Source organism: Scyliorhinus canicula, chromosome 21 (assembly GCF_902713615.1).
Source record: "Scyliorhinus canicula chromosome 21, sScyCan1.1, whole genome shotgun sequence".
In the NCBI taxonomy this organism is placed as follows: Eukaryota; Metazoa; Chordata; class Chondrichthyes; order Carcharhiniformes; family Scyliorhinidae; genus Scyliorhinus; species Scyliorhinus canicula.
Window position 1 is genome coordinate 59,100,085 of NC_052166.1, and position 20,022 is coordinate 59,120,106.

Consider the following 20,022-nt stretch of genomic DNA (forward strand, 5'->3'; position numbering starts at 1 on the left):
CCTTACCAACATCCAGATGGCCCTTTCGGTCCACAGCGACAGCATCTGAACGCTCACGCCCAGGCCGACTGCAGCGATTAAGGAGAGCGTGTCATTGTGGGTCAAAGTTGATGATCTGAAAACCTGGTTGAGCCAACAAAACTTATGCATTGTTGGTCTACCAGAGGGGACTGAGGGCCTAGTCGCAACACTGTTTACTTTGGAATTATTCAAAAAAGGTGGTGGGCGAGGAAACTCTCTCTAACTCCCCGGAGTTAGACTGAGCCCACCATAGCCTTCAGCTGAAACCTCGCCCTGGCGAAACCCCATGAGGTATTGTAGTACGGTTCCATCGTTACAAAGATAAGGGGCTAATTTCTCAGTGGGCAAGGGAACACCGCGATGCCAGTTACCAAGGCCACCCAATCAGGATCTACTGGAACACGAGTGCAGACCTGGCAAGGAGGCAAGCAGCTTTTAACAACATCAAACTCACGCTGTACAAGAAAGGAATAAGCTTTGGTTTGATTCAACCCACCCGTCTCTGCATCACATTTAACAGAGAAGATAGTTTCATTGACACACCAGACAATTCAGATTCTTGCCTTCAGCGGTGCATATTTAATTCCCGACTGATTATTGATAACTCGGTGATTTTTATCGGAGTAATGATTGGAAACTATGCCTTTCCAATATCTGCTCGTTGTGTTTTACACTTGGGGTCATTATAGGCGATTCCGTTGAATGTGGATCTACAGTCCAGGTTCTCATCTTGGTTCTTCCTCCGGCTATGGGGAATGTCAGCATCAGACTTTTAGGGGTTGTATTTTCATGGCAATTTAATGCTGCATTATCCCCGTTTCCACGAGGGCATCATGGCTGATTCTTTCGGTTATGGTCAAAATATTTGGCTACCGTGAATTAAGGCGAAATGTCAGATTATAGCCTCGTTGAATTCCCAAACTAGCCAGGAGGTTGATGAGTTTTGCTGTTGTTTTGGGTATCATGTGCTCGATTGTCCTCATTGGCCATTTATTGTGCTCAAAATTAAGGGCATTGAAGGGTGGCACGATGGCACAGTGGTTAGCACTGCGATGGCACAGTGGTTAGCACTGCTGCGTCACAGCACGGAGGACCTGGGTTCGATCCCGGGTCACTGTCCGTGTGGAGTTTGCACATTCTCCCCGTGTCTGCGTGGGTCTCACCCCCACAACCCAAAGCTGTGCAGGTGAGGTGGATTGGCCACACTAAATTGCCCCTTAATTGGAAAATAAATAATTGGGAACTAAGTTTATTTTTTTAAAAACTTAAGGGCCTGTTTGACTGCACTAGAGCTCTTATCATGCGACTGCAACAAGCAACTTTTCAATGGCTTATTACATAATGTCAGGGGTACGCTCCATTACCGAGGCTGCACAGTCACCGGATGCTATCTAAGATGGACGTCCCGCTGGCCATCTTGTTTATATTGGCAAATTTAAGATTTGATTTATGGTTTTATTTAAAGGTTTACTATCACACCATTTAGTTTTTGTTCTAGTGGTTTGGAAGTACGATGACTGTTCTGGAGATTTTGAGGGGCGGGGGGTTGGGGGTGGAATTTTATGTCAGCAGTAAGCAAAGACCTTCTTGTATTTGAGCTTTTTCATTGTGTAATGGATCCTCTTGGCCTTGCTTTCTTTTTCATTCAATTTACTGACCGGTTTGTAAAGTCTTCCTTATGCACAACTAGCTTAGGCGGTCAGGGTGGTACGGGGCTCTCAATCAGTCTAGTTACGCGATATGTTTGACTGGCATAGGGTTTAGAACATTCCAAAGTGTTTTCGCATCTCAAGAGTCTCACTTTGGAACGTTTTAATCCCTCCGACAGTCAATCTCAGTAGGTCTGACAGCATCTGCAGGGAGAAGAGCTTCAAGTTCAGGTGATCTTTTGTTAAACGTTAGCTCTTTTCTCTCCCCACAGATGTTGCCAGACCTGCTGAGATTTTCCAGCATTTTCTCTTTCATTTCAGATTCCAGCATCCGCAGTAATTTTCTTTTATCAAGAGTCTCAACACTGATGTAGCATTCCTTCAGGAGACACACCTCCATGTTAATGATCACACCAGATTATGCAAAACATAGGTTGGCCAGGTGTTTAATTCAAACTTTAATGGCAAAGCTAGGGCGTTGGCCAAATTTGATTAACAAAAGAATACAGTTCTCCCCTGAAATGCAATCTCAGATCCTGGAGGACATTGTACAATAGTTAGCGGCGCACTTTCTCAAACCCCTATATTTTCGGCGAATGTCGACACTCCTAACAGGGACCATAAATTTATTACATCAATTCTTTCCTCCCTTCCCAATCTAGACACCCACCATCTTACTTTTGAAGGGGATCAAAACTGTTATAAATCCAAGCCTGGATCATTCACGTTCCAAGACTTTCGCCTCTTCCCGTGTGTCCAAGGCTCTTTCCACCTTGGACACAAATGGGTTGTGTCGACCCTTAGTGCTTCCTCCACCTAGTCAAAAGGGACTTATCCTACTTCTCTCATGTCCACCATGCTTACTCGCTTTTTCTAGATAGAATTTCGGCGAATGTCTCCACTCCTAACAGGGACAATAAATTTATTACATCAATTCTTTCGTCCCTTCCCAAACTAGACACCCGCCATCTTACTTTTGAATGGGATCAAAACTGTGTTATAGATATTATAATTTTAAAGAAAATGAAAACAAAAATTGGTGGATTGAATTTTGGAAATAGACTGTTAATATTCCATGACCCCCATTCTTGAGTTATATATAGGCAGACAGGCTAAAGCTTCAGACGCAATTTCACTTATTTTCCACGAGTAAAGCGGAGTATATGTTACAACGGTCAAGGGAGACTTTTTATGAATACGAGGACATGGCTTTCTTCCCACCAACTCACGTGCCAATCTGCTTGTCAGTTTATCTGCCAAGTCTATGCCTCCTCCCATAATCTTACTGCTGACCCCTCTGATAGTATTTAGACCTTCACTTATTTTTACTGTAACCGTTATAAATCGGAATCCCCGTCGGATAAACAGCAAGGTAAAGTTGCCCTAGTCCCAGATGACCATAGGCTGCTTTCCCCTTTGAGGGGAAGGGCTGACTGGTGGCGATTTAACCCGAGGATCGCCACACCTCAGGTGAGGCAAGACCTGTGTGAGTTCAACCCTCATATCATCCAAGATCCTCTCGAGCACTAATTGAGATAAATGAAACACTAATCAGATACATGCATGTGGATTCCATTCAATTTGGAATTGCAATTTATGCAGGCAAAACAGGCATATTGTCAACGAAACCACCTACTGTACCAACTTACTAAATTTGATGATCCTGTAGATTTATGCAAAGTTTTTGCAATCCATTTAAAAGCTTCTCCCCCTAACAGAAAACCGAAGCAGGCAATCTATTGCTAGCTTGTACAAATATTGCCCAATATCTAGCCTCTACGGGCTCATGGACAACCAAATGTGACACACACTCCTATTAGACGAACATCTCTATTCAGTTCAACATGAAGAAATCAATAGGGCAGGAGGCAAGACACAGGGAATAAAAGACCTGGACATTTTTATTTTCATTCCTTTCATGCACAGGTCAGAAAATCGCGAGATTGACTTCTTTCATTATATGGTATACAACACCAACCTGAATCAGAGTGTTACAGCGTAGGAGGCTATTCAGCCCACTGTATCTGTGCTGGCCACTGGAAGGAATAATTCACTTGGTGTCACTTCCCTGCATTTTCTCCATGGCCTTGCAATAGTTTTCATTTTCAGATAATGGTTCAATTCCCTTTTGAAAGCCTGGTTGATCCTGCCTCAGCCACACACACAGGCAGCACATTCCAGATCCTAACCACTCAGTGCCTGAAGGTTTTTCTCGTGACTCCATTGCTTCTTTGGCCAATTAGCTCAAACCAATTCCCTCGGGTTCTCGAACCTTCCACCAATGGGAGTACCTTCTCCCTATGTACTCTGTCCAGACCCCTCATGATTTTGAATACCTCTATCAAATCTCCTCTCAACTTTCTATTCTCCAAGAGAACAGTCCCAACTTCCCCAATCTTTCTACTTGAAAGAAGCTCCTCACCCAGGAACTATTTTAATGAACCTTTTCTGCACCCACTCCAATGCCTTCACATCCTGCCTCAATATGAAGCCGACAACTGGAAACAATACCCAATTGAGGCAGAACCTGTATTTTATACAGGTTCCCACATGACTTGCTTTTGTACTCTATTCCCCAATTGAAAAGGCGCAGGATGCCATACGCTGCTATACTCTTTATTAATCACGTTCTCAACTTGTCCTGACACCTTCAATAACTTGTGCACATAGACACACGCCCCCCTGCTCCTGCCCCGCTTTATACTGGTGTTCACTTCACACTTCTCTGCACTAAGTTTCATTTGCCACATATCTGCCCATCTCCAGCAATCTGCGTATGCCGTTTTGAAGTTTTAGACTATCCTCCTCTCAGTTCACAATACGTCCAAGTTTCTTATGATCCTCAAGTGTAGGAGCAGAGTGGCACAGTGGAACCCAGAGGTCAATGGATCAAAACCCATTCTTTGCTATCCAATAGCGCATGATCCTCAAATATTGACATTGTGCCCTGTAAACCAAGATCTAGATCAGTACTGTACATCAGAAAGAGTAGTGGCCCTAACACTGATTCCTGGGGAACTCCAATATAAACCTTCCTCCAGTTTGAAAACCAGCCGTCAACATTACGGTTTCCTGTCACTTAGCCAATTTTATATACATCCTTTTAATCTATGAGCTATAACTTTGCATACAAGTCTGTTGTGCAGTATCTTATCAAGTCTTTTGGAAGTTCATGTGCAACACATCAACAGCATTCCGATCAGCCCTCTGTTACCTCACCAGGAAAAAACGCAAGCAAACAAATCAGGTAACTCTCCAGTGAAAGATTACTTTCTGTAGTCTTCTCATGCACCTTTCACACCTGTACCCGACTTTTGAAACAGAAACCAGCTGAGGTCAAAAACCTGCCATGCAGGCAAAACTAAAGCGTGTAATCAGATTTGATCTTCAGCCACTTTATGCATCACGTATTGATCAGGTTATTGTTGAACTTCAAAATAATTCTTCTTTCACGCCACAAATTTGTGGTAACCAAACTCCAAGCCAATTTGCACGGTCGAAATAAAAGCAAACCATTCTGCTGCTAATTTTTAAAAAACGTTTAAAAATACAACATAGATCCAGAGATTCTAACTGCGAAGTTGTGCAAAAATATCGATCGGACATCCTGAGATTATAATAATTAACGCTTCTCACAAACAACATTTTGTATGAGTGTTTAAATGTCATTTGCTGTATTTTAAAAAAATAACCTGCAATTTAAACCACACATATTTTCCAAAAGTTTCATACTTACTGAATCCAACCATTTTATCAGGCACTTTATACTCTTCAGACATTATAGTCCTGAAAGAAGAATTTTGAAAGATGCAGCTTACAAGAACAGAATGGAATACCCCTGTTTTCAATCATATTGTAATAATAAAACCTAAGGAACTGGATATTGAGCCCCACAATTGGGCCAAAATTACATGATTAAAGGCTACTTCCACGTTTTAATCATTACAAAAGGAGCAGCGATTTTAAGCAAAGTGACTGGTTAATCTCAAAACGTATAGTTACAGTCCACTTTTTTGAACTGGAGACAGGACTTCCACACCCATACATCTAACTAATGGAAGCTGTGCGGCAAGGCAATATAAACACTTGCAAGCCAATTTTGTTTGTAGATTGAGAGCCTACGGTTAATAATGCATAAATCACTACTTTGAAATGACATTGGGTGGTTCTACATTCACACACTTTCTAATGAAACCATGTGAGACTAAAGCATGGGATCATGTCCAAGAAAAAAAGACTTCTAAAATTATGTCTACTTTTAGTGCCTGGTACCAATTGCTCTGGGGAAACTTAAAATTGTATAAAAATACTTGCATACATACTATAGATAGATGCGCAATAATTACAACAATCTGCTACTTACCTTTGATGCACCATTCCCCCAAGCTGGTTCACTACTGAGAAAAGGAAAAGGAGAATTAAAGTCTGAAAGTACAAGTGCTCCTCGTACAGCTTTCTCCTGTGGACTCTTATTGTGGTGTTAACACACAGGAGTACATTGAAGCAGTTTCCAGAATGCACCTTACTGAATGAGGCTATCTATTCACGGTACCATAACTCTTACTGGGAGTTACAACCTGCACACAGTTCAACAGCAGTTATATAGGTAGTTTGACAAAAGGCAGTGTGTAGCTGGAAACATAACATTACAACAAGATAGTGACAGATTACAGTGAATGAGCAAAACTGTGGAAAATGGATTTCAATGTTGGCAAATGGAAAGTCATCCACTTTGCACCTGAACAGGGTAGAACAGGTTACTTTCTAAATAGTGCAACACCTGTGGAGATCCAAAGTTTGGGGGGGTCCCAACCACTAAAAAAGGGTTTTGTATCTGGAGGACTAGAATACAAATCAGGTAACTCTCCAGTTAGGGAGTAGAAATCATGTTGCAGCCATGCAAAGGGCTGGTTCGACGACACCTGGAGCAGTGTGCACAGTACAAGGCACCAACCTTAGCGAGTGCGGCATTGATTTACCAAAATGATACCTGAAGCCTAAGGGTTAAGTTGCGAGGGGAGATTGCCCAAACTATGGCTGTACTCCCTGGAATTTGAAAGGCGAAAGGGCGATTTGATTTAAATTGTCAAGATATTAAGGGAAAGTACTGGTAAATCGAAAGAAATTATTTCTATCAGTTGGGGGGTCTGAGGCATAGTACAAACATTAGTGTCACAGATTGTTCCGCAGTGAAAATAGGAAATACTTTCTTCATGCGAGGGCGGTAGAAGTTTGGAAATTTCTTCTATAAAAACAGATTGTTAGATTTTTGTTAATCAAAGGCATCAAGATATTCGGAAAAGGCATTGTGGAGTTAGGTCATGGAAAAACCATGATCTGACTGAATGGTGGAACAAGCTCAAGGGGCTAACTGGGCTATTTGTGTTATTATGCCCCTAATAAAAGTGCCATTTCTCAACTGCTCACAATATCATTATAGTTTAAAATAACTTGCAGTATATGCTTAGTACCAACTGAACTGAGCACCCTGGTTGGATGTATCCACCTCAAAACAGAACCAACATGTCATCCCAGAGCACCAATTTAAAAAATAAATGAAAGGAGAATTGGTACATCAAAACTCTCACCTGTCACCCAAATAACCAAAGTACTCAGCTGAGGACAAACACTACCTTTAAGATCATGCGCCCCAGCCGGCCATTATCTATGCAATACATTTTTTTGGTTACATACAATTCAGGATATATTTCTGTCACCTTTTTTGCTATGGCCCTCTACAAACGTTATGGTCAGTCGGACACGATGGTTTGGAACACTTGCGTAGCAAATCTTTTAAGAATGGACTGAGCTAATTCCATTCTGAATTGACACATTTGAAGTACCAAGGCATTAGAATATGCGGAAGCAAAATGACTGCTCATGCAGTTAAACTTTCAGATGCAGCATGTTCAACAGAGAAAGTAATTCTTACTATACGACACTCGAGGGGGGGGGGGGGGGGGGGGGGGAGGGGAGGGGGGGGGGGGGCATGCAGCTCAGTGAGAAGCAGCTACACACCTGTACTCCTGATAAACAGTTTAGTGCCAACCAAGCAAAAACCTTCCCCTTCCAATCCTAGTTTGGCATGTCAGATGTGCTCAGTGCAGCTGAGCGATGTCACAAGGGCACCCACAGCGGATTCTAAATATCTTCCATTCGTACTGCTGCTTCTCCACTAGCTAGTGCCAGAGAGAGATAGAGAGTGAACCGATTCACAAAGCAGGTGGACATTAGTAACAGGAACATGCTATAGCTATCAAAGCCAGCTGAAAAAGAATTCCAGAAACTGAAGGGTGATAAGCAGCAATTTTACAGTTACGCTGAGCAGCCATTTCTAATTCACAATGTGAAGCTCCCACAAAACAGAAAGCAAAACAATCAAGTATGCTCCCACCTATAAATACAGCTGTCTGCAGTGGAAGGTGCATTTACAAGTTAAAGAACATATCTTCATGCAAACTATTTTTTAAAAGAGAAAAAGGGAAGGGGCTGAAGGTTGAAAAAAAAACACAGGCACATCAAATTTAAAACCAAGAAACGAGGTGACGGACAAATCCTCATAGCAGATAGCAGAGATTTAAAAAAGGTGGGTTTATCCAACACCTTGCATTTAGAAATGAGCCGCTATCACAGAAAAAAATTAGGGCGAAGAAGAATGAACCTGAGCCAAGGGAAGATGTGGGAACAAATACCGGACAAGGCCCTTAATTTAAAAATAAACCCGAAGGACCGGCAATTTTGGATTGCAGTTCGCTACCAAATTTGCCTGATACTTAAAAAAGTAAGCAAAAATAGAACTCCGGTGCATACGCGCAAGAACACAAATTCAAATGATGAAAGGGTACTTAAAATTGCCGCGGAAAACAACTAGCAATAATACAATGAAATTGATATTTAATAGGATAAATAGTTAAAATAAAAAGCTCTATTAGATTTCTACGGAATGCCCAAAGTGATTCAGCAGGAAAGTGGCATTATATTTCAATTCCACAGACTCAGATCAACTGAGTAATGATTAATAAAAAGCAGAGTTTATAACTTCCAACTACAAAATGGAGACTTAAAATAGTTTGTAGGGCGTGGGGGAGAGAAAGAGAGAAAACTGGGGATTTGAACGAAAAAAAGCATTCTCAGCAGTGATTGTCCATTATAGTGCAACTAAGCTGCAAAGGAGAAAATACTCTTGCTTCCTAATTTTAAATAAAATACACAAATAAATTATTTGATTTCCTCTGGATGTAGCAATGTCCCCAGCGTACTAAGCTAGCCACTGAAAGCACCAATATTCCCTGGTCACCAGAGTGTGTGTGAATGCAGCCGTAACAGGCCAGCAAAGCCGTTTTGGGAATACATCATTGGGGAAGATTTGGCAACCAGCTTATTGGGAACAGTGACGTCAGCTTCCTTGTATATAGCTGCTTGGCTGCTGTAGAAACGGTCCCACAATACATCAGCACAGTTTATACATCAGGGATGAATCTGGTGCCTTGGGACTCCACCCTAAAGTAATTCTGCAATGTAAAACGTGCCACTAATAGATTACTGTGCTTCACATTTGCCATTTCCATGGATCAACACTATTAAGATCGAATACGTGGAGCTATATTTTCACTATTTTTCTCAAAAGTGCAGTTTTGGGATTGTAGGGGAATTGACAAGTCCAACTTTAGCACTTCATAGAATTTACAGTGCAGAAAGAGGCCATTCAGCCCATCAAGCCTGCACCGACTGTCAGAAAGAGCACCCTACTTAAGCCCACGCCTCCACCCTGTCCCCGTAACCTCACCTACCCTTTTGGACACTAAGGGGCAATTTAGCATAGTCAATCCACTTAACCTGCACATCTTTGGACTGTGGAAGGAAACCAGTGCACCCAGAGGAAACCCATGCAGACACAGGAAGTGCAAACTCCACACAGTCACCCAAGGCCTCAATTGAACCCGGGTCCCTGGCGTTGGGAGGCAGCAGTGCTAAACACTGTGCCGCCATTGATCATTCACTCCCAAATGCTATTTTCAGAGACCAGTTTAACAGTAACTGCCAAAGAACAAGAATAACTACACAGAACAACATGTCTCTTGGTGTACATTTTGCAGAGGGATTTCCACCGCGGCTATCAGGTCAGATTGTGTACCATTTGTCCTTTCTCTAAAAATGAACGGACAACTTGCAGATAACAATTTTTGAGATAAGGTAAATTTCAGGGCAGGATATGTAATATTTTCAATTCATACAAAGACTTTTTCCTTCAAGTAGTTACATTTTTTTCCACCAACTGAGAGCTATGCAGACAAACAGATCCTAACAGCTTTGTGAACTACCTTAGACTGACAACCTCTCTTGCACTTAAACATTAGATCCAGAACTGCAAATTGCAGGAATAGAATGGTGAACTCCAAAACTCTTGCAATATTATTCTCTGCTTTATGTTGCTTTTGAAGGCAATGGCATTACAAGCTATGAGGAGACGGCACAATATATTGTGTTCCAAGGTCAGCTCATAATGAAAACCTATTCATTCAAATTAATTCATTAAAGATTTAATTTTATTGCAGCTTTATCTCCATTACTACTGTGGCAGCCATTGGTAAGTGGAGGTCAAGTACAAGAGCCGACCATCAAATTCAGAGCAGAGCACAATGCACAGGAAAAGGTAATCAACATCACTGATGGTTTTGATTCTACTGCCAAACATGCCTTCCCTTGACCAAGTTCCTTTTGTGAAAATATGTTCGAACGGAATGGCAAAACAGCTTTTCTGGGATTCTAGGGCATGGATTAAAAAGAGTACCATATCACTGTCCTTTTTTCATTAATGCCAACTGAGTTGACCAGTATGTGATTTGCCTGCTCAGAAGCCTAGTTAAACAGCATACAATTGTTAAGCCTGGTCTAAGTTACACCATTACAGGTAGTACCTGGCCTCCTTTGCAGGAACCTCAGAGAAGCTTGAGATTTGCACCAGTCCATTAAGAATCACAGGTGAAAGGGCAGCACGGTGGTGCAGTGGTTAGCCCTGCTGCCTCACGGCGCTGAGGTCCCAGGATCGATCCCGGCTCTAGGTCACTGTCCGCCGTGTAGAGTTTGTACATTCTCCCCATGTTTGCGTGGGTTTCGTCCCCACAGCCCAAAGATGTGCAGGTTAGGTGGATTGGCTAAGCTAAATTGCCCCTTAATTGGAAAAAATTGGGTACTCTAAAAATTTTTTTTAAAAAGAATCACAGGTGCAAACTTGTGCTCTACAGCTCGTGTTTTGTGGCAATCTTGTTCTGAGCACACAGAATCTAGGGAGAGTAGGCTGTTTGATCCTTCGAGCCTGCTCCACCATTTAATGTGATCACTGCTGATCCTCTATCTCATGCCATATTTCCCCTTTCTCCCCATACCATTAAAATCTAAATAATAATCTATCACTTTCTCAAATATATGAACTTGGCATTCATTGCATTATGTGGCAGAGTTTCACAGGTTCACCACCCTTTGAGTGAGGAAGTTTTCCTCATCTCAGACCTAAATGTCCATATCCTGAGACTGTATCCCCAGTTTTAGATTCCCTACCAGGGAAAACATCCTCGCTGCATCGAGTCTGTCCAGTCCTGTTAGAAGTTAGTACATTTCAATCAGAGCCGCTCTCATCCTTCTAAACGCTAATGAATACAGGCCCAGTCAAACCAATCTCTCCTCAGGAGACTCCCGCTAACCCTGTTATCAACCTTCGGGACACCCGCTGCACTCTCTCTGTGGCAAGTATATCCTTTCTTCGGTAGCGAGACCAAAACTGCAAACACCCCAGGTGTTGTCTCACCAAAGCCCTGTGTAACAGCAGTAAGACAGCTCTGCTTCTGAACATGAATCCTCCTGCAACGAAGACCACATGCCATCGTAATTGTTGGCTGCACCTGCCCCTCCATTTTCATTGGCTGGTGTACAAGGACACCCAGATCTCTTTGTCCACCCACACTTCCCAATAATCACCATTTAAATAATACTCTTCTTTTCTGATTTAACACCAAAGTGCATAACTTCACATTTAGCCACGTTGTATTGCATCTGCTGTGTGCTTGCCTACTCACTCAACTTGTCTACTCATCTTGAAGCCTCCTTGCATCCCCCTCACTTTATTACAATTCTGTCCAGTTTTGAGTCGTCATAAAACTTGGAAATGTTACATTTGGTTCACTCATCCAGGTCATTGTGAACAGCTGGGACCATGCACTGAACCCTGCGGTACTCCCCTACTCACAGCCTGCCACTCCGAAAAAGACCAATTTCTTCCTGTCTGTCAACCAACTATTGGCAACACATTACTTCACACCCATGTGCTTTAATTCTGTCCACTAACCTCTTAGGAGCGACGTTATCAAAAGCCTTCCAAAAGTCCAAATACACCACATCCACTGGTTCTGCCTCATCTAGTCTCAAAAAACTCAGTTCGATTTGTTAAGCATCATTTGCCTTTCATAAACCCATGCTGGCTTTGACCAATCCCGTTCATGCTTTCCAAATGTTCTGTTATCATGCTTTTATAACAGACTCTAACATCTTCCCCACTACCGAAGACAGGTTAGCTGGTCTGTAATTCTTTTTTGTCTCCCTCCCTTATTAAATAGTAGGGTTACATTTGCCACCCTTCAGTCTGTAGGAGTCTACAGAATTTTGTAAGATGACCACCAATGCATCCAATATTTCCAGGGTCACTTCCTTTAACACTCTGCAGATTATTAGGCCTTGGAGTTTGGTCAGCTTTTAGCCCCATTAATTTCCCCAGCACCATTTTCTTGTTAATACTGATTTCCTTCAGTTCTGTCCTCTCACTAGACCCTTGGTTCCCTAACATTTCTGGGAGGTTATTTGTGCTCTCTTTTGTGAAGACAGAACCAAAGTATGCCTTCAGTTCTTCTGCTATTACTTTGTTCCCCCAACATAGCCAGCAAAGATTATGCAAACGGAGTACAAAGGGCCTCTAAAAACAAGCAGTTACATTTAAGAGGAAAGAAATATCATCAGCAACACACTGGCTTACCCCCGTCATCGAGTGTCCGTTTCTGAGTCCCATAGCCATAAACTGCAGGATCTACCACAGGAGTGGAATTGTTCAGATGTGACCCAGCATCTATTTTAGCAGCAATCTTCAACAGAGAAAAGGGGAGGGGGAAGGGGGGGAAAAAACAGCATTTTAAAACCAAGAGCGACATTTAAAACCCTTTACATTGGAATATTTCACTGTATAAATAAAGTTCGACTTTCATACAAGATGGCATCATTCTGGGTAGTGCAACTTCAACAGAAAGATCCCCTCTGCTACAGCAAGGTTCAACACTGTCAGAGTCAGATACAAGTTCCCGGAGCAAGGGTGGAATTGGAGAACACGGCCGAAGAGAAATGTGTACAAGACTGTTGAAATTTATGGGGCAGGTGAAGCAAGGTGTTAAGGGAGAGGGTTGCAAAGCATGTTGAAGCTTTCGCCATCAGTGATGAATGTACAAATAGAGAGGAACAGAGTGGATCAGCTAGTGAGGACTGAGACATGGGAAAGATCTACAGGCATGGATAAGAATTTTAAAGTTGGTCAGCTACGAGATGGTGAAATAGCAACACTTGGCAAAGATAGCAGTGGCAGAACAAGACTGAACATGGGCTGCTGGGTTCTACAAGACATTGCCTAGTGACACAAAGTAATGGCGTGCTTTCCTCATTTTTCATCCTCCAAAACTGATTCAGTTCACTATTCCTACGCAGCAACAGTTGGAAACAAATCAGTACAAATGTTGCAAGGTTCCAGGTACCATTATTTTGACATTTGCTGCATACATTACAACACTAAACATTATTCAGAAATTACAAATGCAATTGAGGGGCAAAATATGACAAGCACCTGACAAGCCTCATGGGCATTTCCAAATGGAATGGTCTCTGGCAGCAAGGTCCAGTGCTTGACAAAAATAACGAGCAATAAAAGATTTTTTTTTAAACAGAGGCTGAGTTTTTTTTTGAGGGGTGGGTGGAAATATAGCGCAGGCGATATTGACCGTCAGAATATACAGCAGGCCTCTGCAGCTTTGAATGTGCACGCATGGGGAGCTCAAACTCTGCCGAGTGCATTGCATGGTCAAAGAGTTCAATGGAAGATCATTAGTAACTGATAATTTTGCTAGCACTAATGCGCTATATTAATCTGGGTCAGAGATTATTTAGCTAGTGCTACTGGTGCAAATCAAGTGCAGGATTTCACAAAATTGAAAAACTGGCAGTGGACTATTAAGGAAACGGTATAATCAGAAGTGTGAAAATATAACTGCACTGGATTGGGCAGAAAAGGGGTGGAGATCATAGAACATACAGTACAGGAGGCCATTTGGCCCATTGAGTCTGCACTGACCTACTTAAGCCCTTACTTCCACCCTATCGCCATAACCCCTCCTAACCTTTTTGGACACTAAGGGCAATTTAGCATAGCCAATCCACCTAACCTGCACATCTTTGGACTGTGGGAGGAAACCGGAGCACCCGGAGGAAACCCGCGCAGACACGGGGAGAACGTGCAGAACCCGCATAGACAGTGGCCCAGCAGGGAATCGAACCCGAGACCCGGGCGCTGTGAAGTGCTAGCCACGTGTGCTACCGTGCTGCCCATCGGTAGTCTCGGGGAAGAGGGCAAAATGGAGAGAAGACTTTTCAGATGAAATTTCTATAAAAAGGGACCATGCTGACATCTAATTGTCTTTTACAGTACCAAAAAATATTTTTCTTATGAATAGAAATATGCTGGAGAATTTAGAATTCTAAGAGAATACTTGAAGCGAAACATCCCATCCACCACCCATACAATAAATGCTGAATATATCTGTTGCAGTTGGTTGCAGGACAATCATTTTAAGAGATTTTTCATTAGGCTGTGCAAGTACAAGCTTTCAAGCATTGGCCTGTTACTGGCAAAGTAAAAACATTATGCAAACATAGAGGGACACTGGTTCCTGAATGCCAACCAGATTTGGCTGAACAGATAGAATTTGAACCTCTGTCTGATAAATTAGTGAAAGGAGATCTTTTGCCATTGTGTTTGTGAACACTGATTCATATCTGGCTGCACGTCCAGAATACACTGGCCGAAAGACATTAACCAAGCTGATTGATCACGTACAATGTACTTAACTTGCTCCTTGTAGCCTTCGCTCATCTCTTTACATCCCGCCTTCCCCATCGCAGAGGTATTATATTCTATTCATGAGTCCATTATTTACATGCCAGCCTGGGCAATTATCATATTGGAGGGTAGCACGTTACAACTGCGCCCACACCAGCCCTCATGAGGCACACATACATACACTTCCCAGGAGGCAGGAGCATCTGGCTGATTTTCCAGTCACTTGGCAAGTGTTTTTGCTGCTACCCTGGCTAAAATGACCCAAATCAACATGAAAGACAGGACCTGTTCCTGGTCTTCAAGGCTCAGTCGCACAAGTTTTACTGACTGAGTCATTGGAGGAGTATACAGAAAACTATTCACTGAATTCTTACCACCCAAAAAGTTACAAGTTATATTTTTTATTTCACTAATTTGCAGGCCATTTTATGATCGCAACCAATACAGAAATCCAACAGTGATCCAGATTGGCAATCACATACATAGCCACATTCATCCACCTTCAATTCCAAACAAAACCAGATTAAGCGGTCGTTCATAGTATTTGTTTGTGGAATCTCAATTTGCACAACGCAACTGTCAAATTTACTTACATAATACTGACATTTTTATGTAACTAGCTTTGTGAACTGCTTTGGAACACTTAAAATGTGTTAAGACACCATTTAAATACAAATCTTTTCCACTAAATGTACATTGTAATAGCATATATTCTTGATTCATCATTGACAGACCTTCAGCCAAACTATTATACAGTTCAAACTACACTGCAGGTGCAACCCAAGTTTTGAAAAACAAAATCTCTAATTGTACTGCTGAGTAAATGAATGCATTAAAAGTTTCACCTTGACACACTGGGTAGAGTTCTTGTCAGAGTCAGGCGGTTATGACGAACCACACCGTCAAAGCCTAACACAGTCCAGAATGACAGTTCAAGGCAGTACTGATGGAGTGCAGCATTATCAAAGTCGGTTGGATATGTTAAAATGTGACACAATTCAAAGAGCCTGGAGTTCTCCGGTGACGTGGCCTCTAAACATCACCACCAAAAATACAGACTTTCTGGTCATGCATTCGTTGGTTGCTTATGGGAGCATACTGTGCACTAATTGGCTGCCATGACTGCATACAAAACAACGGTGACTTCAAAAGAAACTCACTGTTTGCAAAGCACTTAAGGACATTCGAAGGACAAAATATAAATACAAGCTCCTTCTTCCACTGATCCCACTTATACACCACTGAAATCCTAACAACCGCAGTGGTAAACCTGGGAAAAGACCTGTTTTGTAATTATCCAAGAAACAACACGTTGCCAAATAGATGGGGAAGCTATTTCATTGTGTGACGATACATTTTCTTGCAGCAAAGCGCAGTACAAAGTCAAATCTATGCCGTATGTAAGCACTACCTGCATTCCCACTCCACCCAGAAAAAGCATTACATAGCACAATTAAAAATGAACTCTGCCAACTATTGAAGAAACACCACCGGTCTCGTACAGTAGTTTGATCATCAGCTGATGCAATCCTAGCAGCAGCTTGCTAGAGTTTTTGATAACTACTCATGTGCAGGAGCATTTTAAAGCCGAATCCTGCTGAGTTTGGGAGGCTGAGAACACAAAAACTCAACTGCAACAAAGCGAAATAGAGGAAGTGACAGCTCCAAATTGGCAAGTATAAAAAAACAAAATGTTACACAGAACCTGATGCTCTTACTGTTCTCAAATAACCAGTTTTGGGCTCTGGAAATATTTGAATACAAGAACATGAGATAGGAGTAGACCATGTCAGTCCCTCAAGCTTTCGCCAATATTCAATACAAACACAACTCATCTTTGGCCTCAGCCCCACTTTCTCATTTGCTCCCCAAATCTCCTAATTCCCTGAGACACCAAAAATTTGACTATTTCGGCCTTAAGTATTCAATAAAGGCACGCCCACAACCTCTGGGGTAGTGCGTTCCCAAGATATGCAACCCTGATATAAAGGATTTCTCCGCATTTCAATCCTATATGCCTCTTATCCTGAGGGTCATGGCTGATCATGCAAATTCAATATCCCACTCCCGCTTTCTCTCCATACCCATACCATTCTCTCCATACCTTCTTTCTACGAGATTCCCCCCCCCCAATTCTTTCGATCCAGTCTTCCTGCATGTCAGTCCTGCCATCCCGGGAATTAGTCTGATGAACCTGCGCTGGATACCCTCAAAAGCAAATGTCCTTCCTCAAACTAGGAGACCAAAACAGCACACAATACTCAAGGTGTGGCCTCACCAAGGCCCTGTATAACTGCAGCAAGACATTCCTACTCCTACACTCAAATCCTCTCGCTATGAAGACCAGCATGCCATTAGCTTTCCTCACCGCCTCCTGTACCTGCCAACCTTCAGTGGGTGTTCCACCATAACACCCAGTGTTACGGAGAGACCATCTCACCACAACACCCCCAAAAGCTTTTTTAACCATTTGACAAAGCTAGAGTCATCCAGACTCAAAACATTAGTTTTCTTTTCTCTCCACAGAAGCTGTCAGACCTGCTGAGATTGTCCAGCACTTTCTGTTTCTGTTCCAAATGCGAGCATCTCGACTTCTGAGCTTACCATAACTGAGGAACAAATTGAGCTTGTGAAAATTGATCAAATGCTCTTTATAGTTTAGTATTCTCACACTGAGCTTTGCAGAGACCTTAAAGGCTGTTTAATGGGGGGTGCAGTTGAGTATGCCAGGAGCAGTACCAGGCGCACCCAAAAATTTGGTCAGATCCGAGCTATGCAATCCTGCCATATTCAGTCTTGAATGGCGGCAGACAGTTAAATAACTCATCAGAAGGAGAGGTTCGACAAATCAGCCCAGCATGTCAATGCAAAAAACAAAACAAGGTTCAAGCCACCAGAAATGCAGAATAGATGATCCATTTCCACCTCCTCCTGAGATCCCCAGCATTTCAGATGTTTTCAGCCAGTGATTCACTTCACTTGACATCAGGAACTCGCTGAGCACACTGGGATCGGGATTTTGTCAGTATCCCAGCAATAGTACTGAAGACTTGTGCTCCGCAACTAACTGTATCACTAGCCAAGCTATTCCAGCAGAGCTATATCTTTATCAGAGTTACAAAGCCAGAGCTCAAGTGTGTGGACAGGGGCAAACCACTAATCCAGCTCCTTGCCTGCTCCAAAAAACAATTCAAATTGAATCCAATTCATGGTGCCCACAAGAGAGACATACCAGATCCAGGCATTACATCTGACCTCACGCTCATCTTCGCCAACCAACAGAGCTATAACACTGGCATCTACCTGACAATGTGGAAACTTGCACAACTGTATCCTATACACAAAAACCTGGACATATCCAATCCAGTCAATTGCTGCCCCAGTCTACTCTCAATCAGAAAAATGATTAATGGTGTTGTTGACAGTACAATAAAGCAACACTTAGCAATAACCTTCTCAAAGATGCTCAATTTGGGTTCCCCCAGGGTGTCTCAGCTCCAAACCTCATTACAGCCTTGGTCCAAACATGGGAGGGAAAAAAAAAAACAGAATTCTAAAGTGAGGTGAGTGACCGCCCTCGACATCGAGGCAGCATTTGACAAAGTGTGGCATCAAGAAGCCTTAACAAAATTGGAAGTCAAAACCTCCCGGGGTTCCTATCAACTAGAAACATAATTGGACAAGCTACTGCGGCTACAAGAGTAGATCAGAGGCTGGAAAGACTGCAGCCAGTCACACCTGTCCGAGTTCCCAAACGCATGTCCACCATCTACAAGACACAAGTCAGGAAAGTGATGGAATACACTCCACTTGCTGGGTGAGTGCAGCTCCAACAACACACAAAGCTCAACACCAGCCAATACAAAGCAGTCTGCTTGACTGACACCCCACCCACCACATTAAAGGTTCACTCCCTCCACCACCAGCAGTGTACACTCTGTACAATATGGATGCCTCTTCTGACAGGACCATCCAGAGTCATGATCGCTGCTATAGAAGGACAAAGGCAGCAGATACATGGAAACACATCTGCAAGTTTACCTCCAAGCCACACACCATGCTGACTTGAAAATATATCGCCCATCACTACCACTGGGTCAAAATCCTGAAACTCCCTCCCTGACAGCACTGTGGGTATACCTATACCAAATGGACTGCAGTAGTTCAAGAAGACAGCTCACTCCCACCCTCAAGGGTATGTGGGATGGACAATAAATGCTAACCTAGCCAGCGATGCCCACTTCCCATGAATACATTTCAAAAATCAATATTACAGATATTGATATATAACTATTCCAATGAATGAATAAAATGCAATTTTTAAAATATGTTAATTTTCCAGAGGACCTAAAACTACATTTATCCTTCTATACATTACAGAATAACCTGACCGAGACACTGAACTTGCAGGAAGCTTTATTTTTATAAATTTAGAGTACCCAATTCATTTTTTCCAATTAAGGGGCAATTTAGCGTGGCCAATCCACCTACCCTGCACATCTTTGGGTTGTGGGGGTGAGACCCACGCAGGCATGGGGAGAATGTGCAAACCCCACACGGACAGTGACCCAGAGCCAGGATCGAACCCGGGAGGATTCGGGCCAGGATCTCCGCCATGAGGCAGCAATGCTAACCACTGTGCCACCGTGCTGCCCTTACTTGCAGGAAGTTAACAGTGTGTTTTGAAAGACTGCAGAAAAGTGAACTGCTCAATTGGAAGATATCGCAATTTCCAGTGGACCCCACAGAACTTCTATAATGAATAGCAGACAAGATCATTTGGCAGAAATTGTGACACTAAAGTCTTGTAGGCAAAGATGAAATCCAAAGATTTAGTTCAGAGTTTATTTCTGTCAAGGCCAGGTCTAACCTGCGTGTTGTCTTTAAGTTTAATCTGCATATCACTACAGGTCCATCTAGTTCCGCCTGCTGCTTCTGGGTATATAGTCTAGGTTTAATTTGTGTCGCTTACTCTGTTCACTGAATAGCTACCTAAATATAGCAGAGGAAGAGAATCCTGATCGCTGTATTCTGGCTTACAGGATACACAAAACGTAACATGACCTCTTCAACTTCAGAGCGCTGGAATAAACAGTCTGTGCCTTAAGACTATAAATTTTTGGTCAGATTTATTGAGCAGCAAGTCAGACAAACGTAACTGCAGATTTACAAGTCACAGGCGGTATTACACTTCTCAGAATATCAAAC

The 20,022-nt window shown here is 42.6% G+C and overlaps 1 protein-coding gene across 8 annotated transcripts in view; it reads right to left on the reverse strand.

Moving 5' to 3' along the window:
- fubp3 (far upstream element (FUSE) binding protein 3) overlaps positions 1 to 20,022 on the reverse strand; it is a 108,069-nt gene that overhangs the window by 66,272 nt on the left and 21,775 nt on the right. For all 8 annotated transcript variants that reach the window (XM_038781574.1, XM_038781573.1, XM_038781572.1 and 5 more), the window contains exons 2-4: positions 12,694 to 12,799; positions 6,034 to 6,067; positions 5,407 to 5,456 (exon numbers count right to left, since the gene is read on the reverse strand). In XM_038781574.1, coding sequence (XP_038637502.1) covers positions 5,407 to 5,456; positions 6,034 to 6,067; positions 12,694 to 12,799 — 190 coding nt within the window. The remainder of the gene's footprint in view (positions 1 to 5,406; positions 5,457 to 6,033; positions 6,068 to 12,693; positions 12,800 to 20,022) is intronic.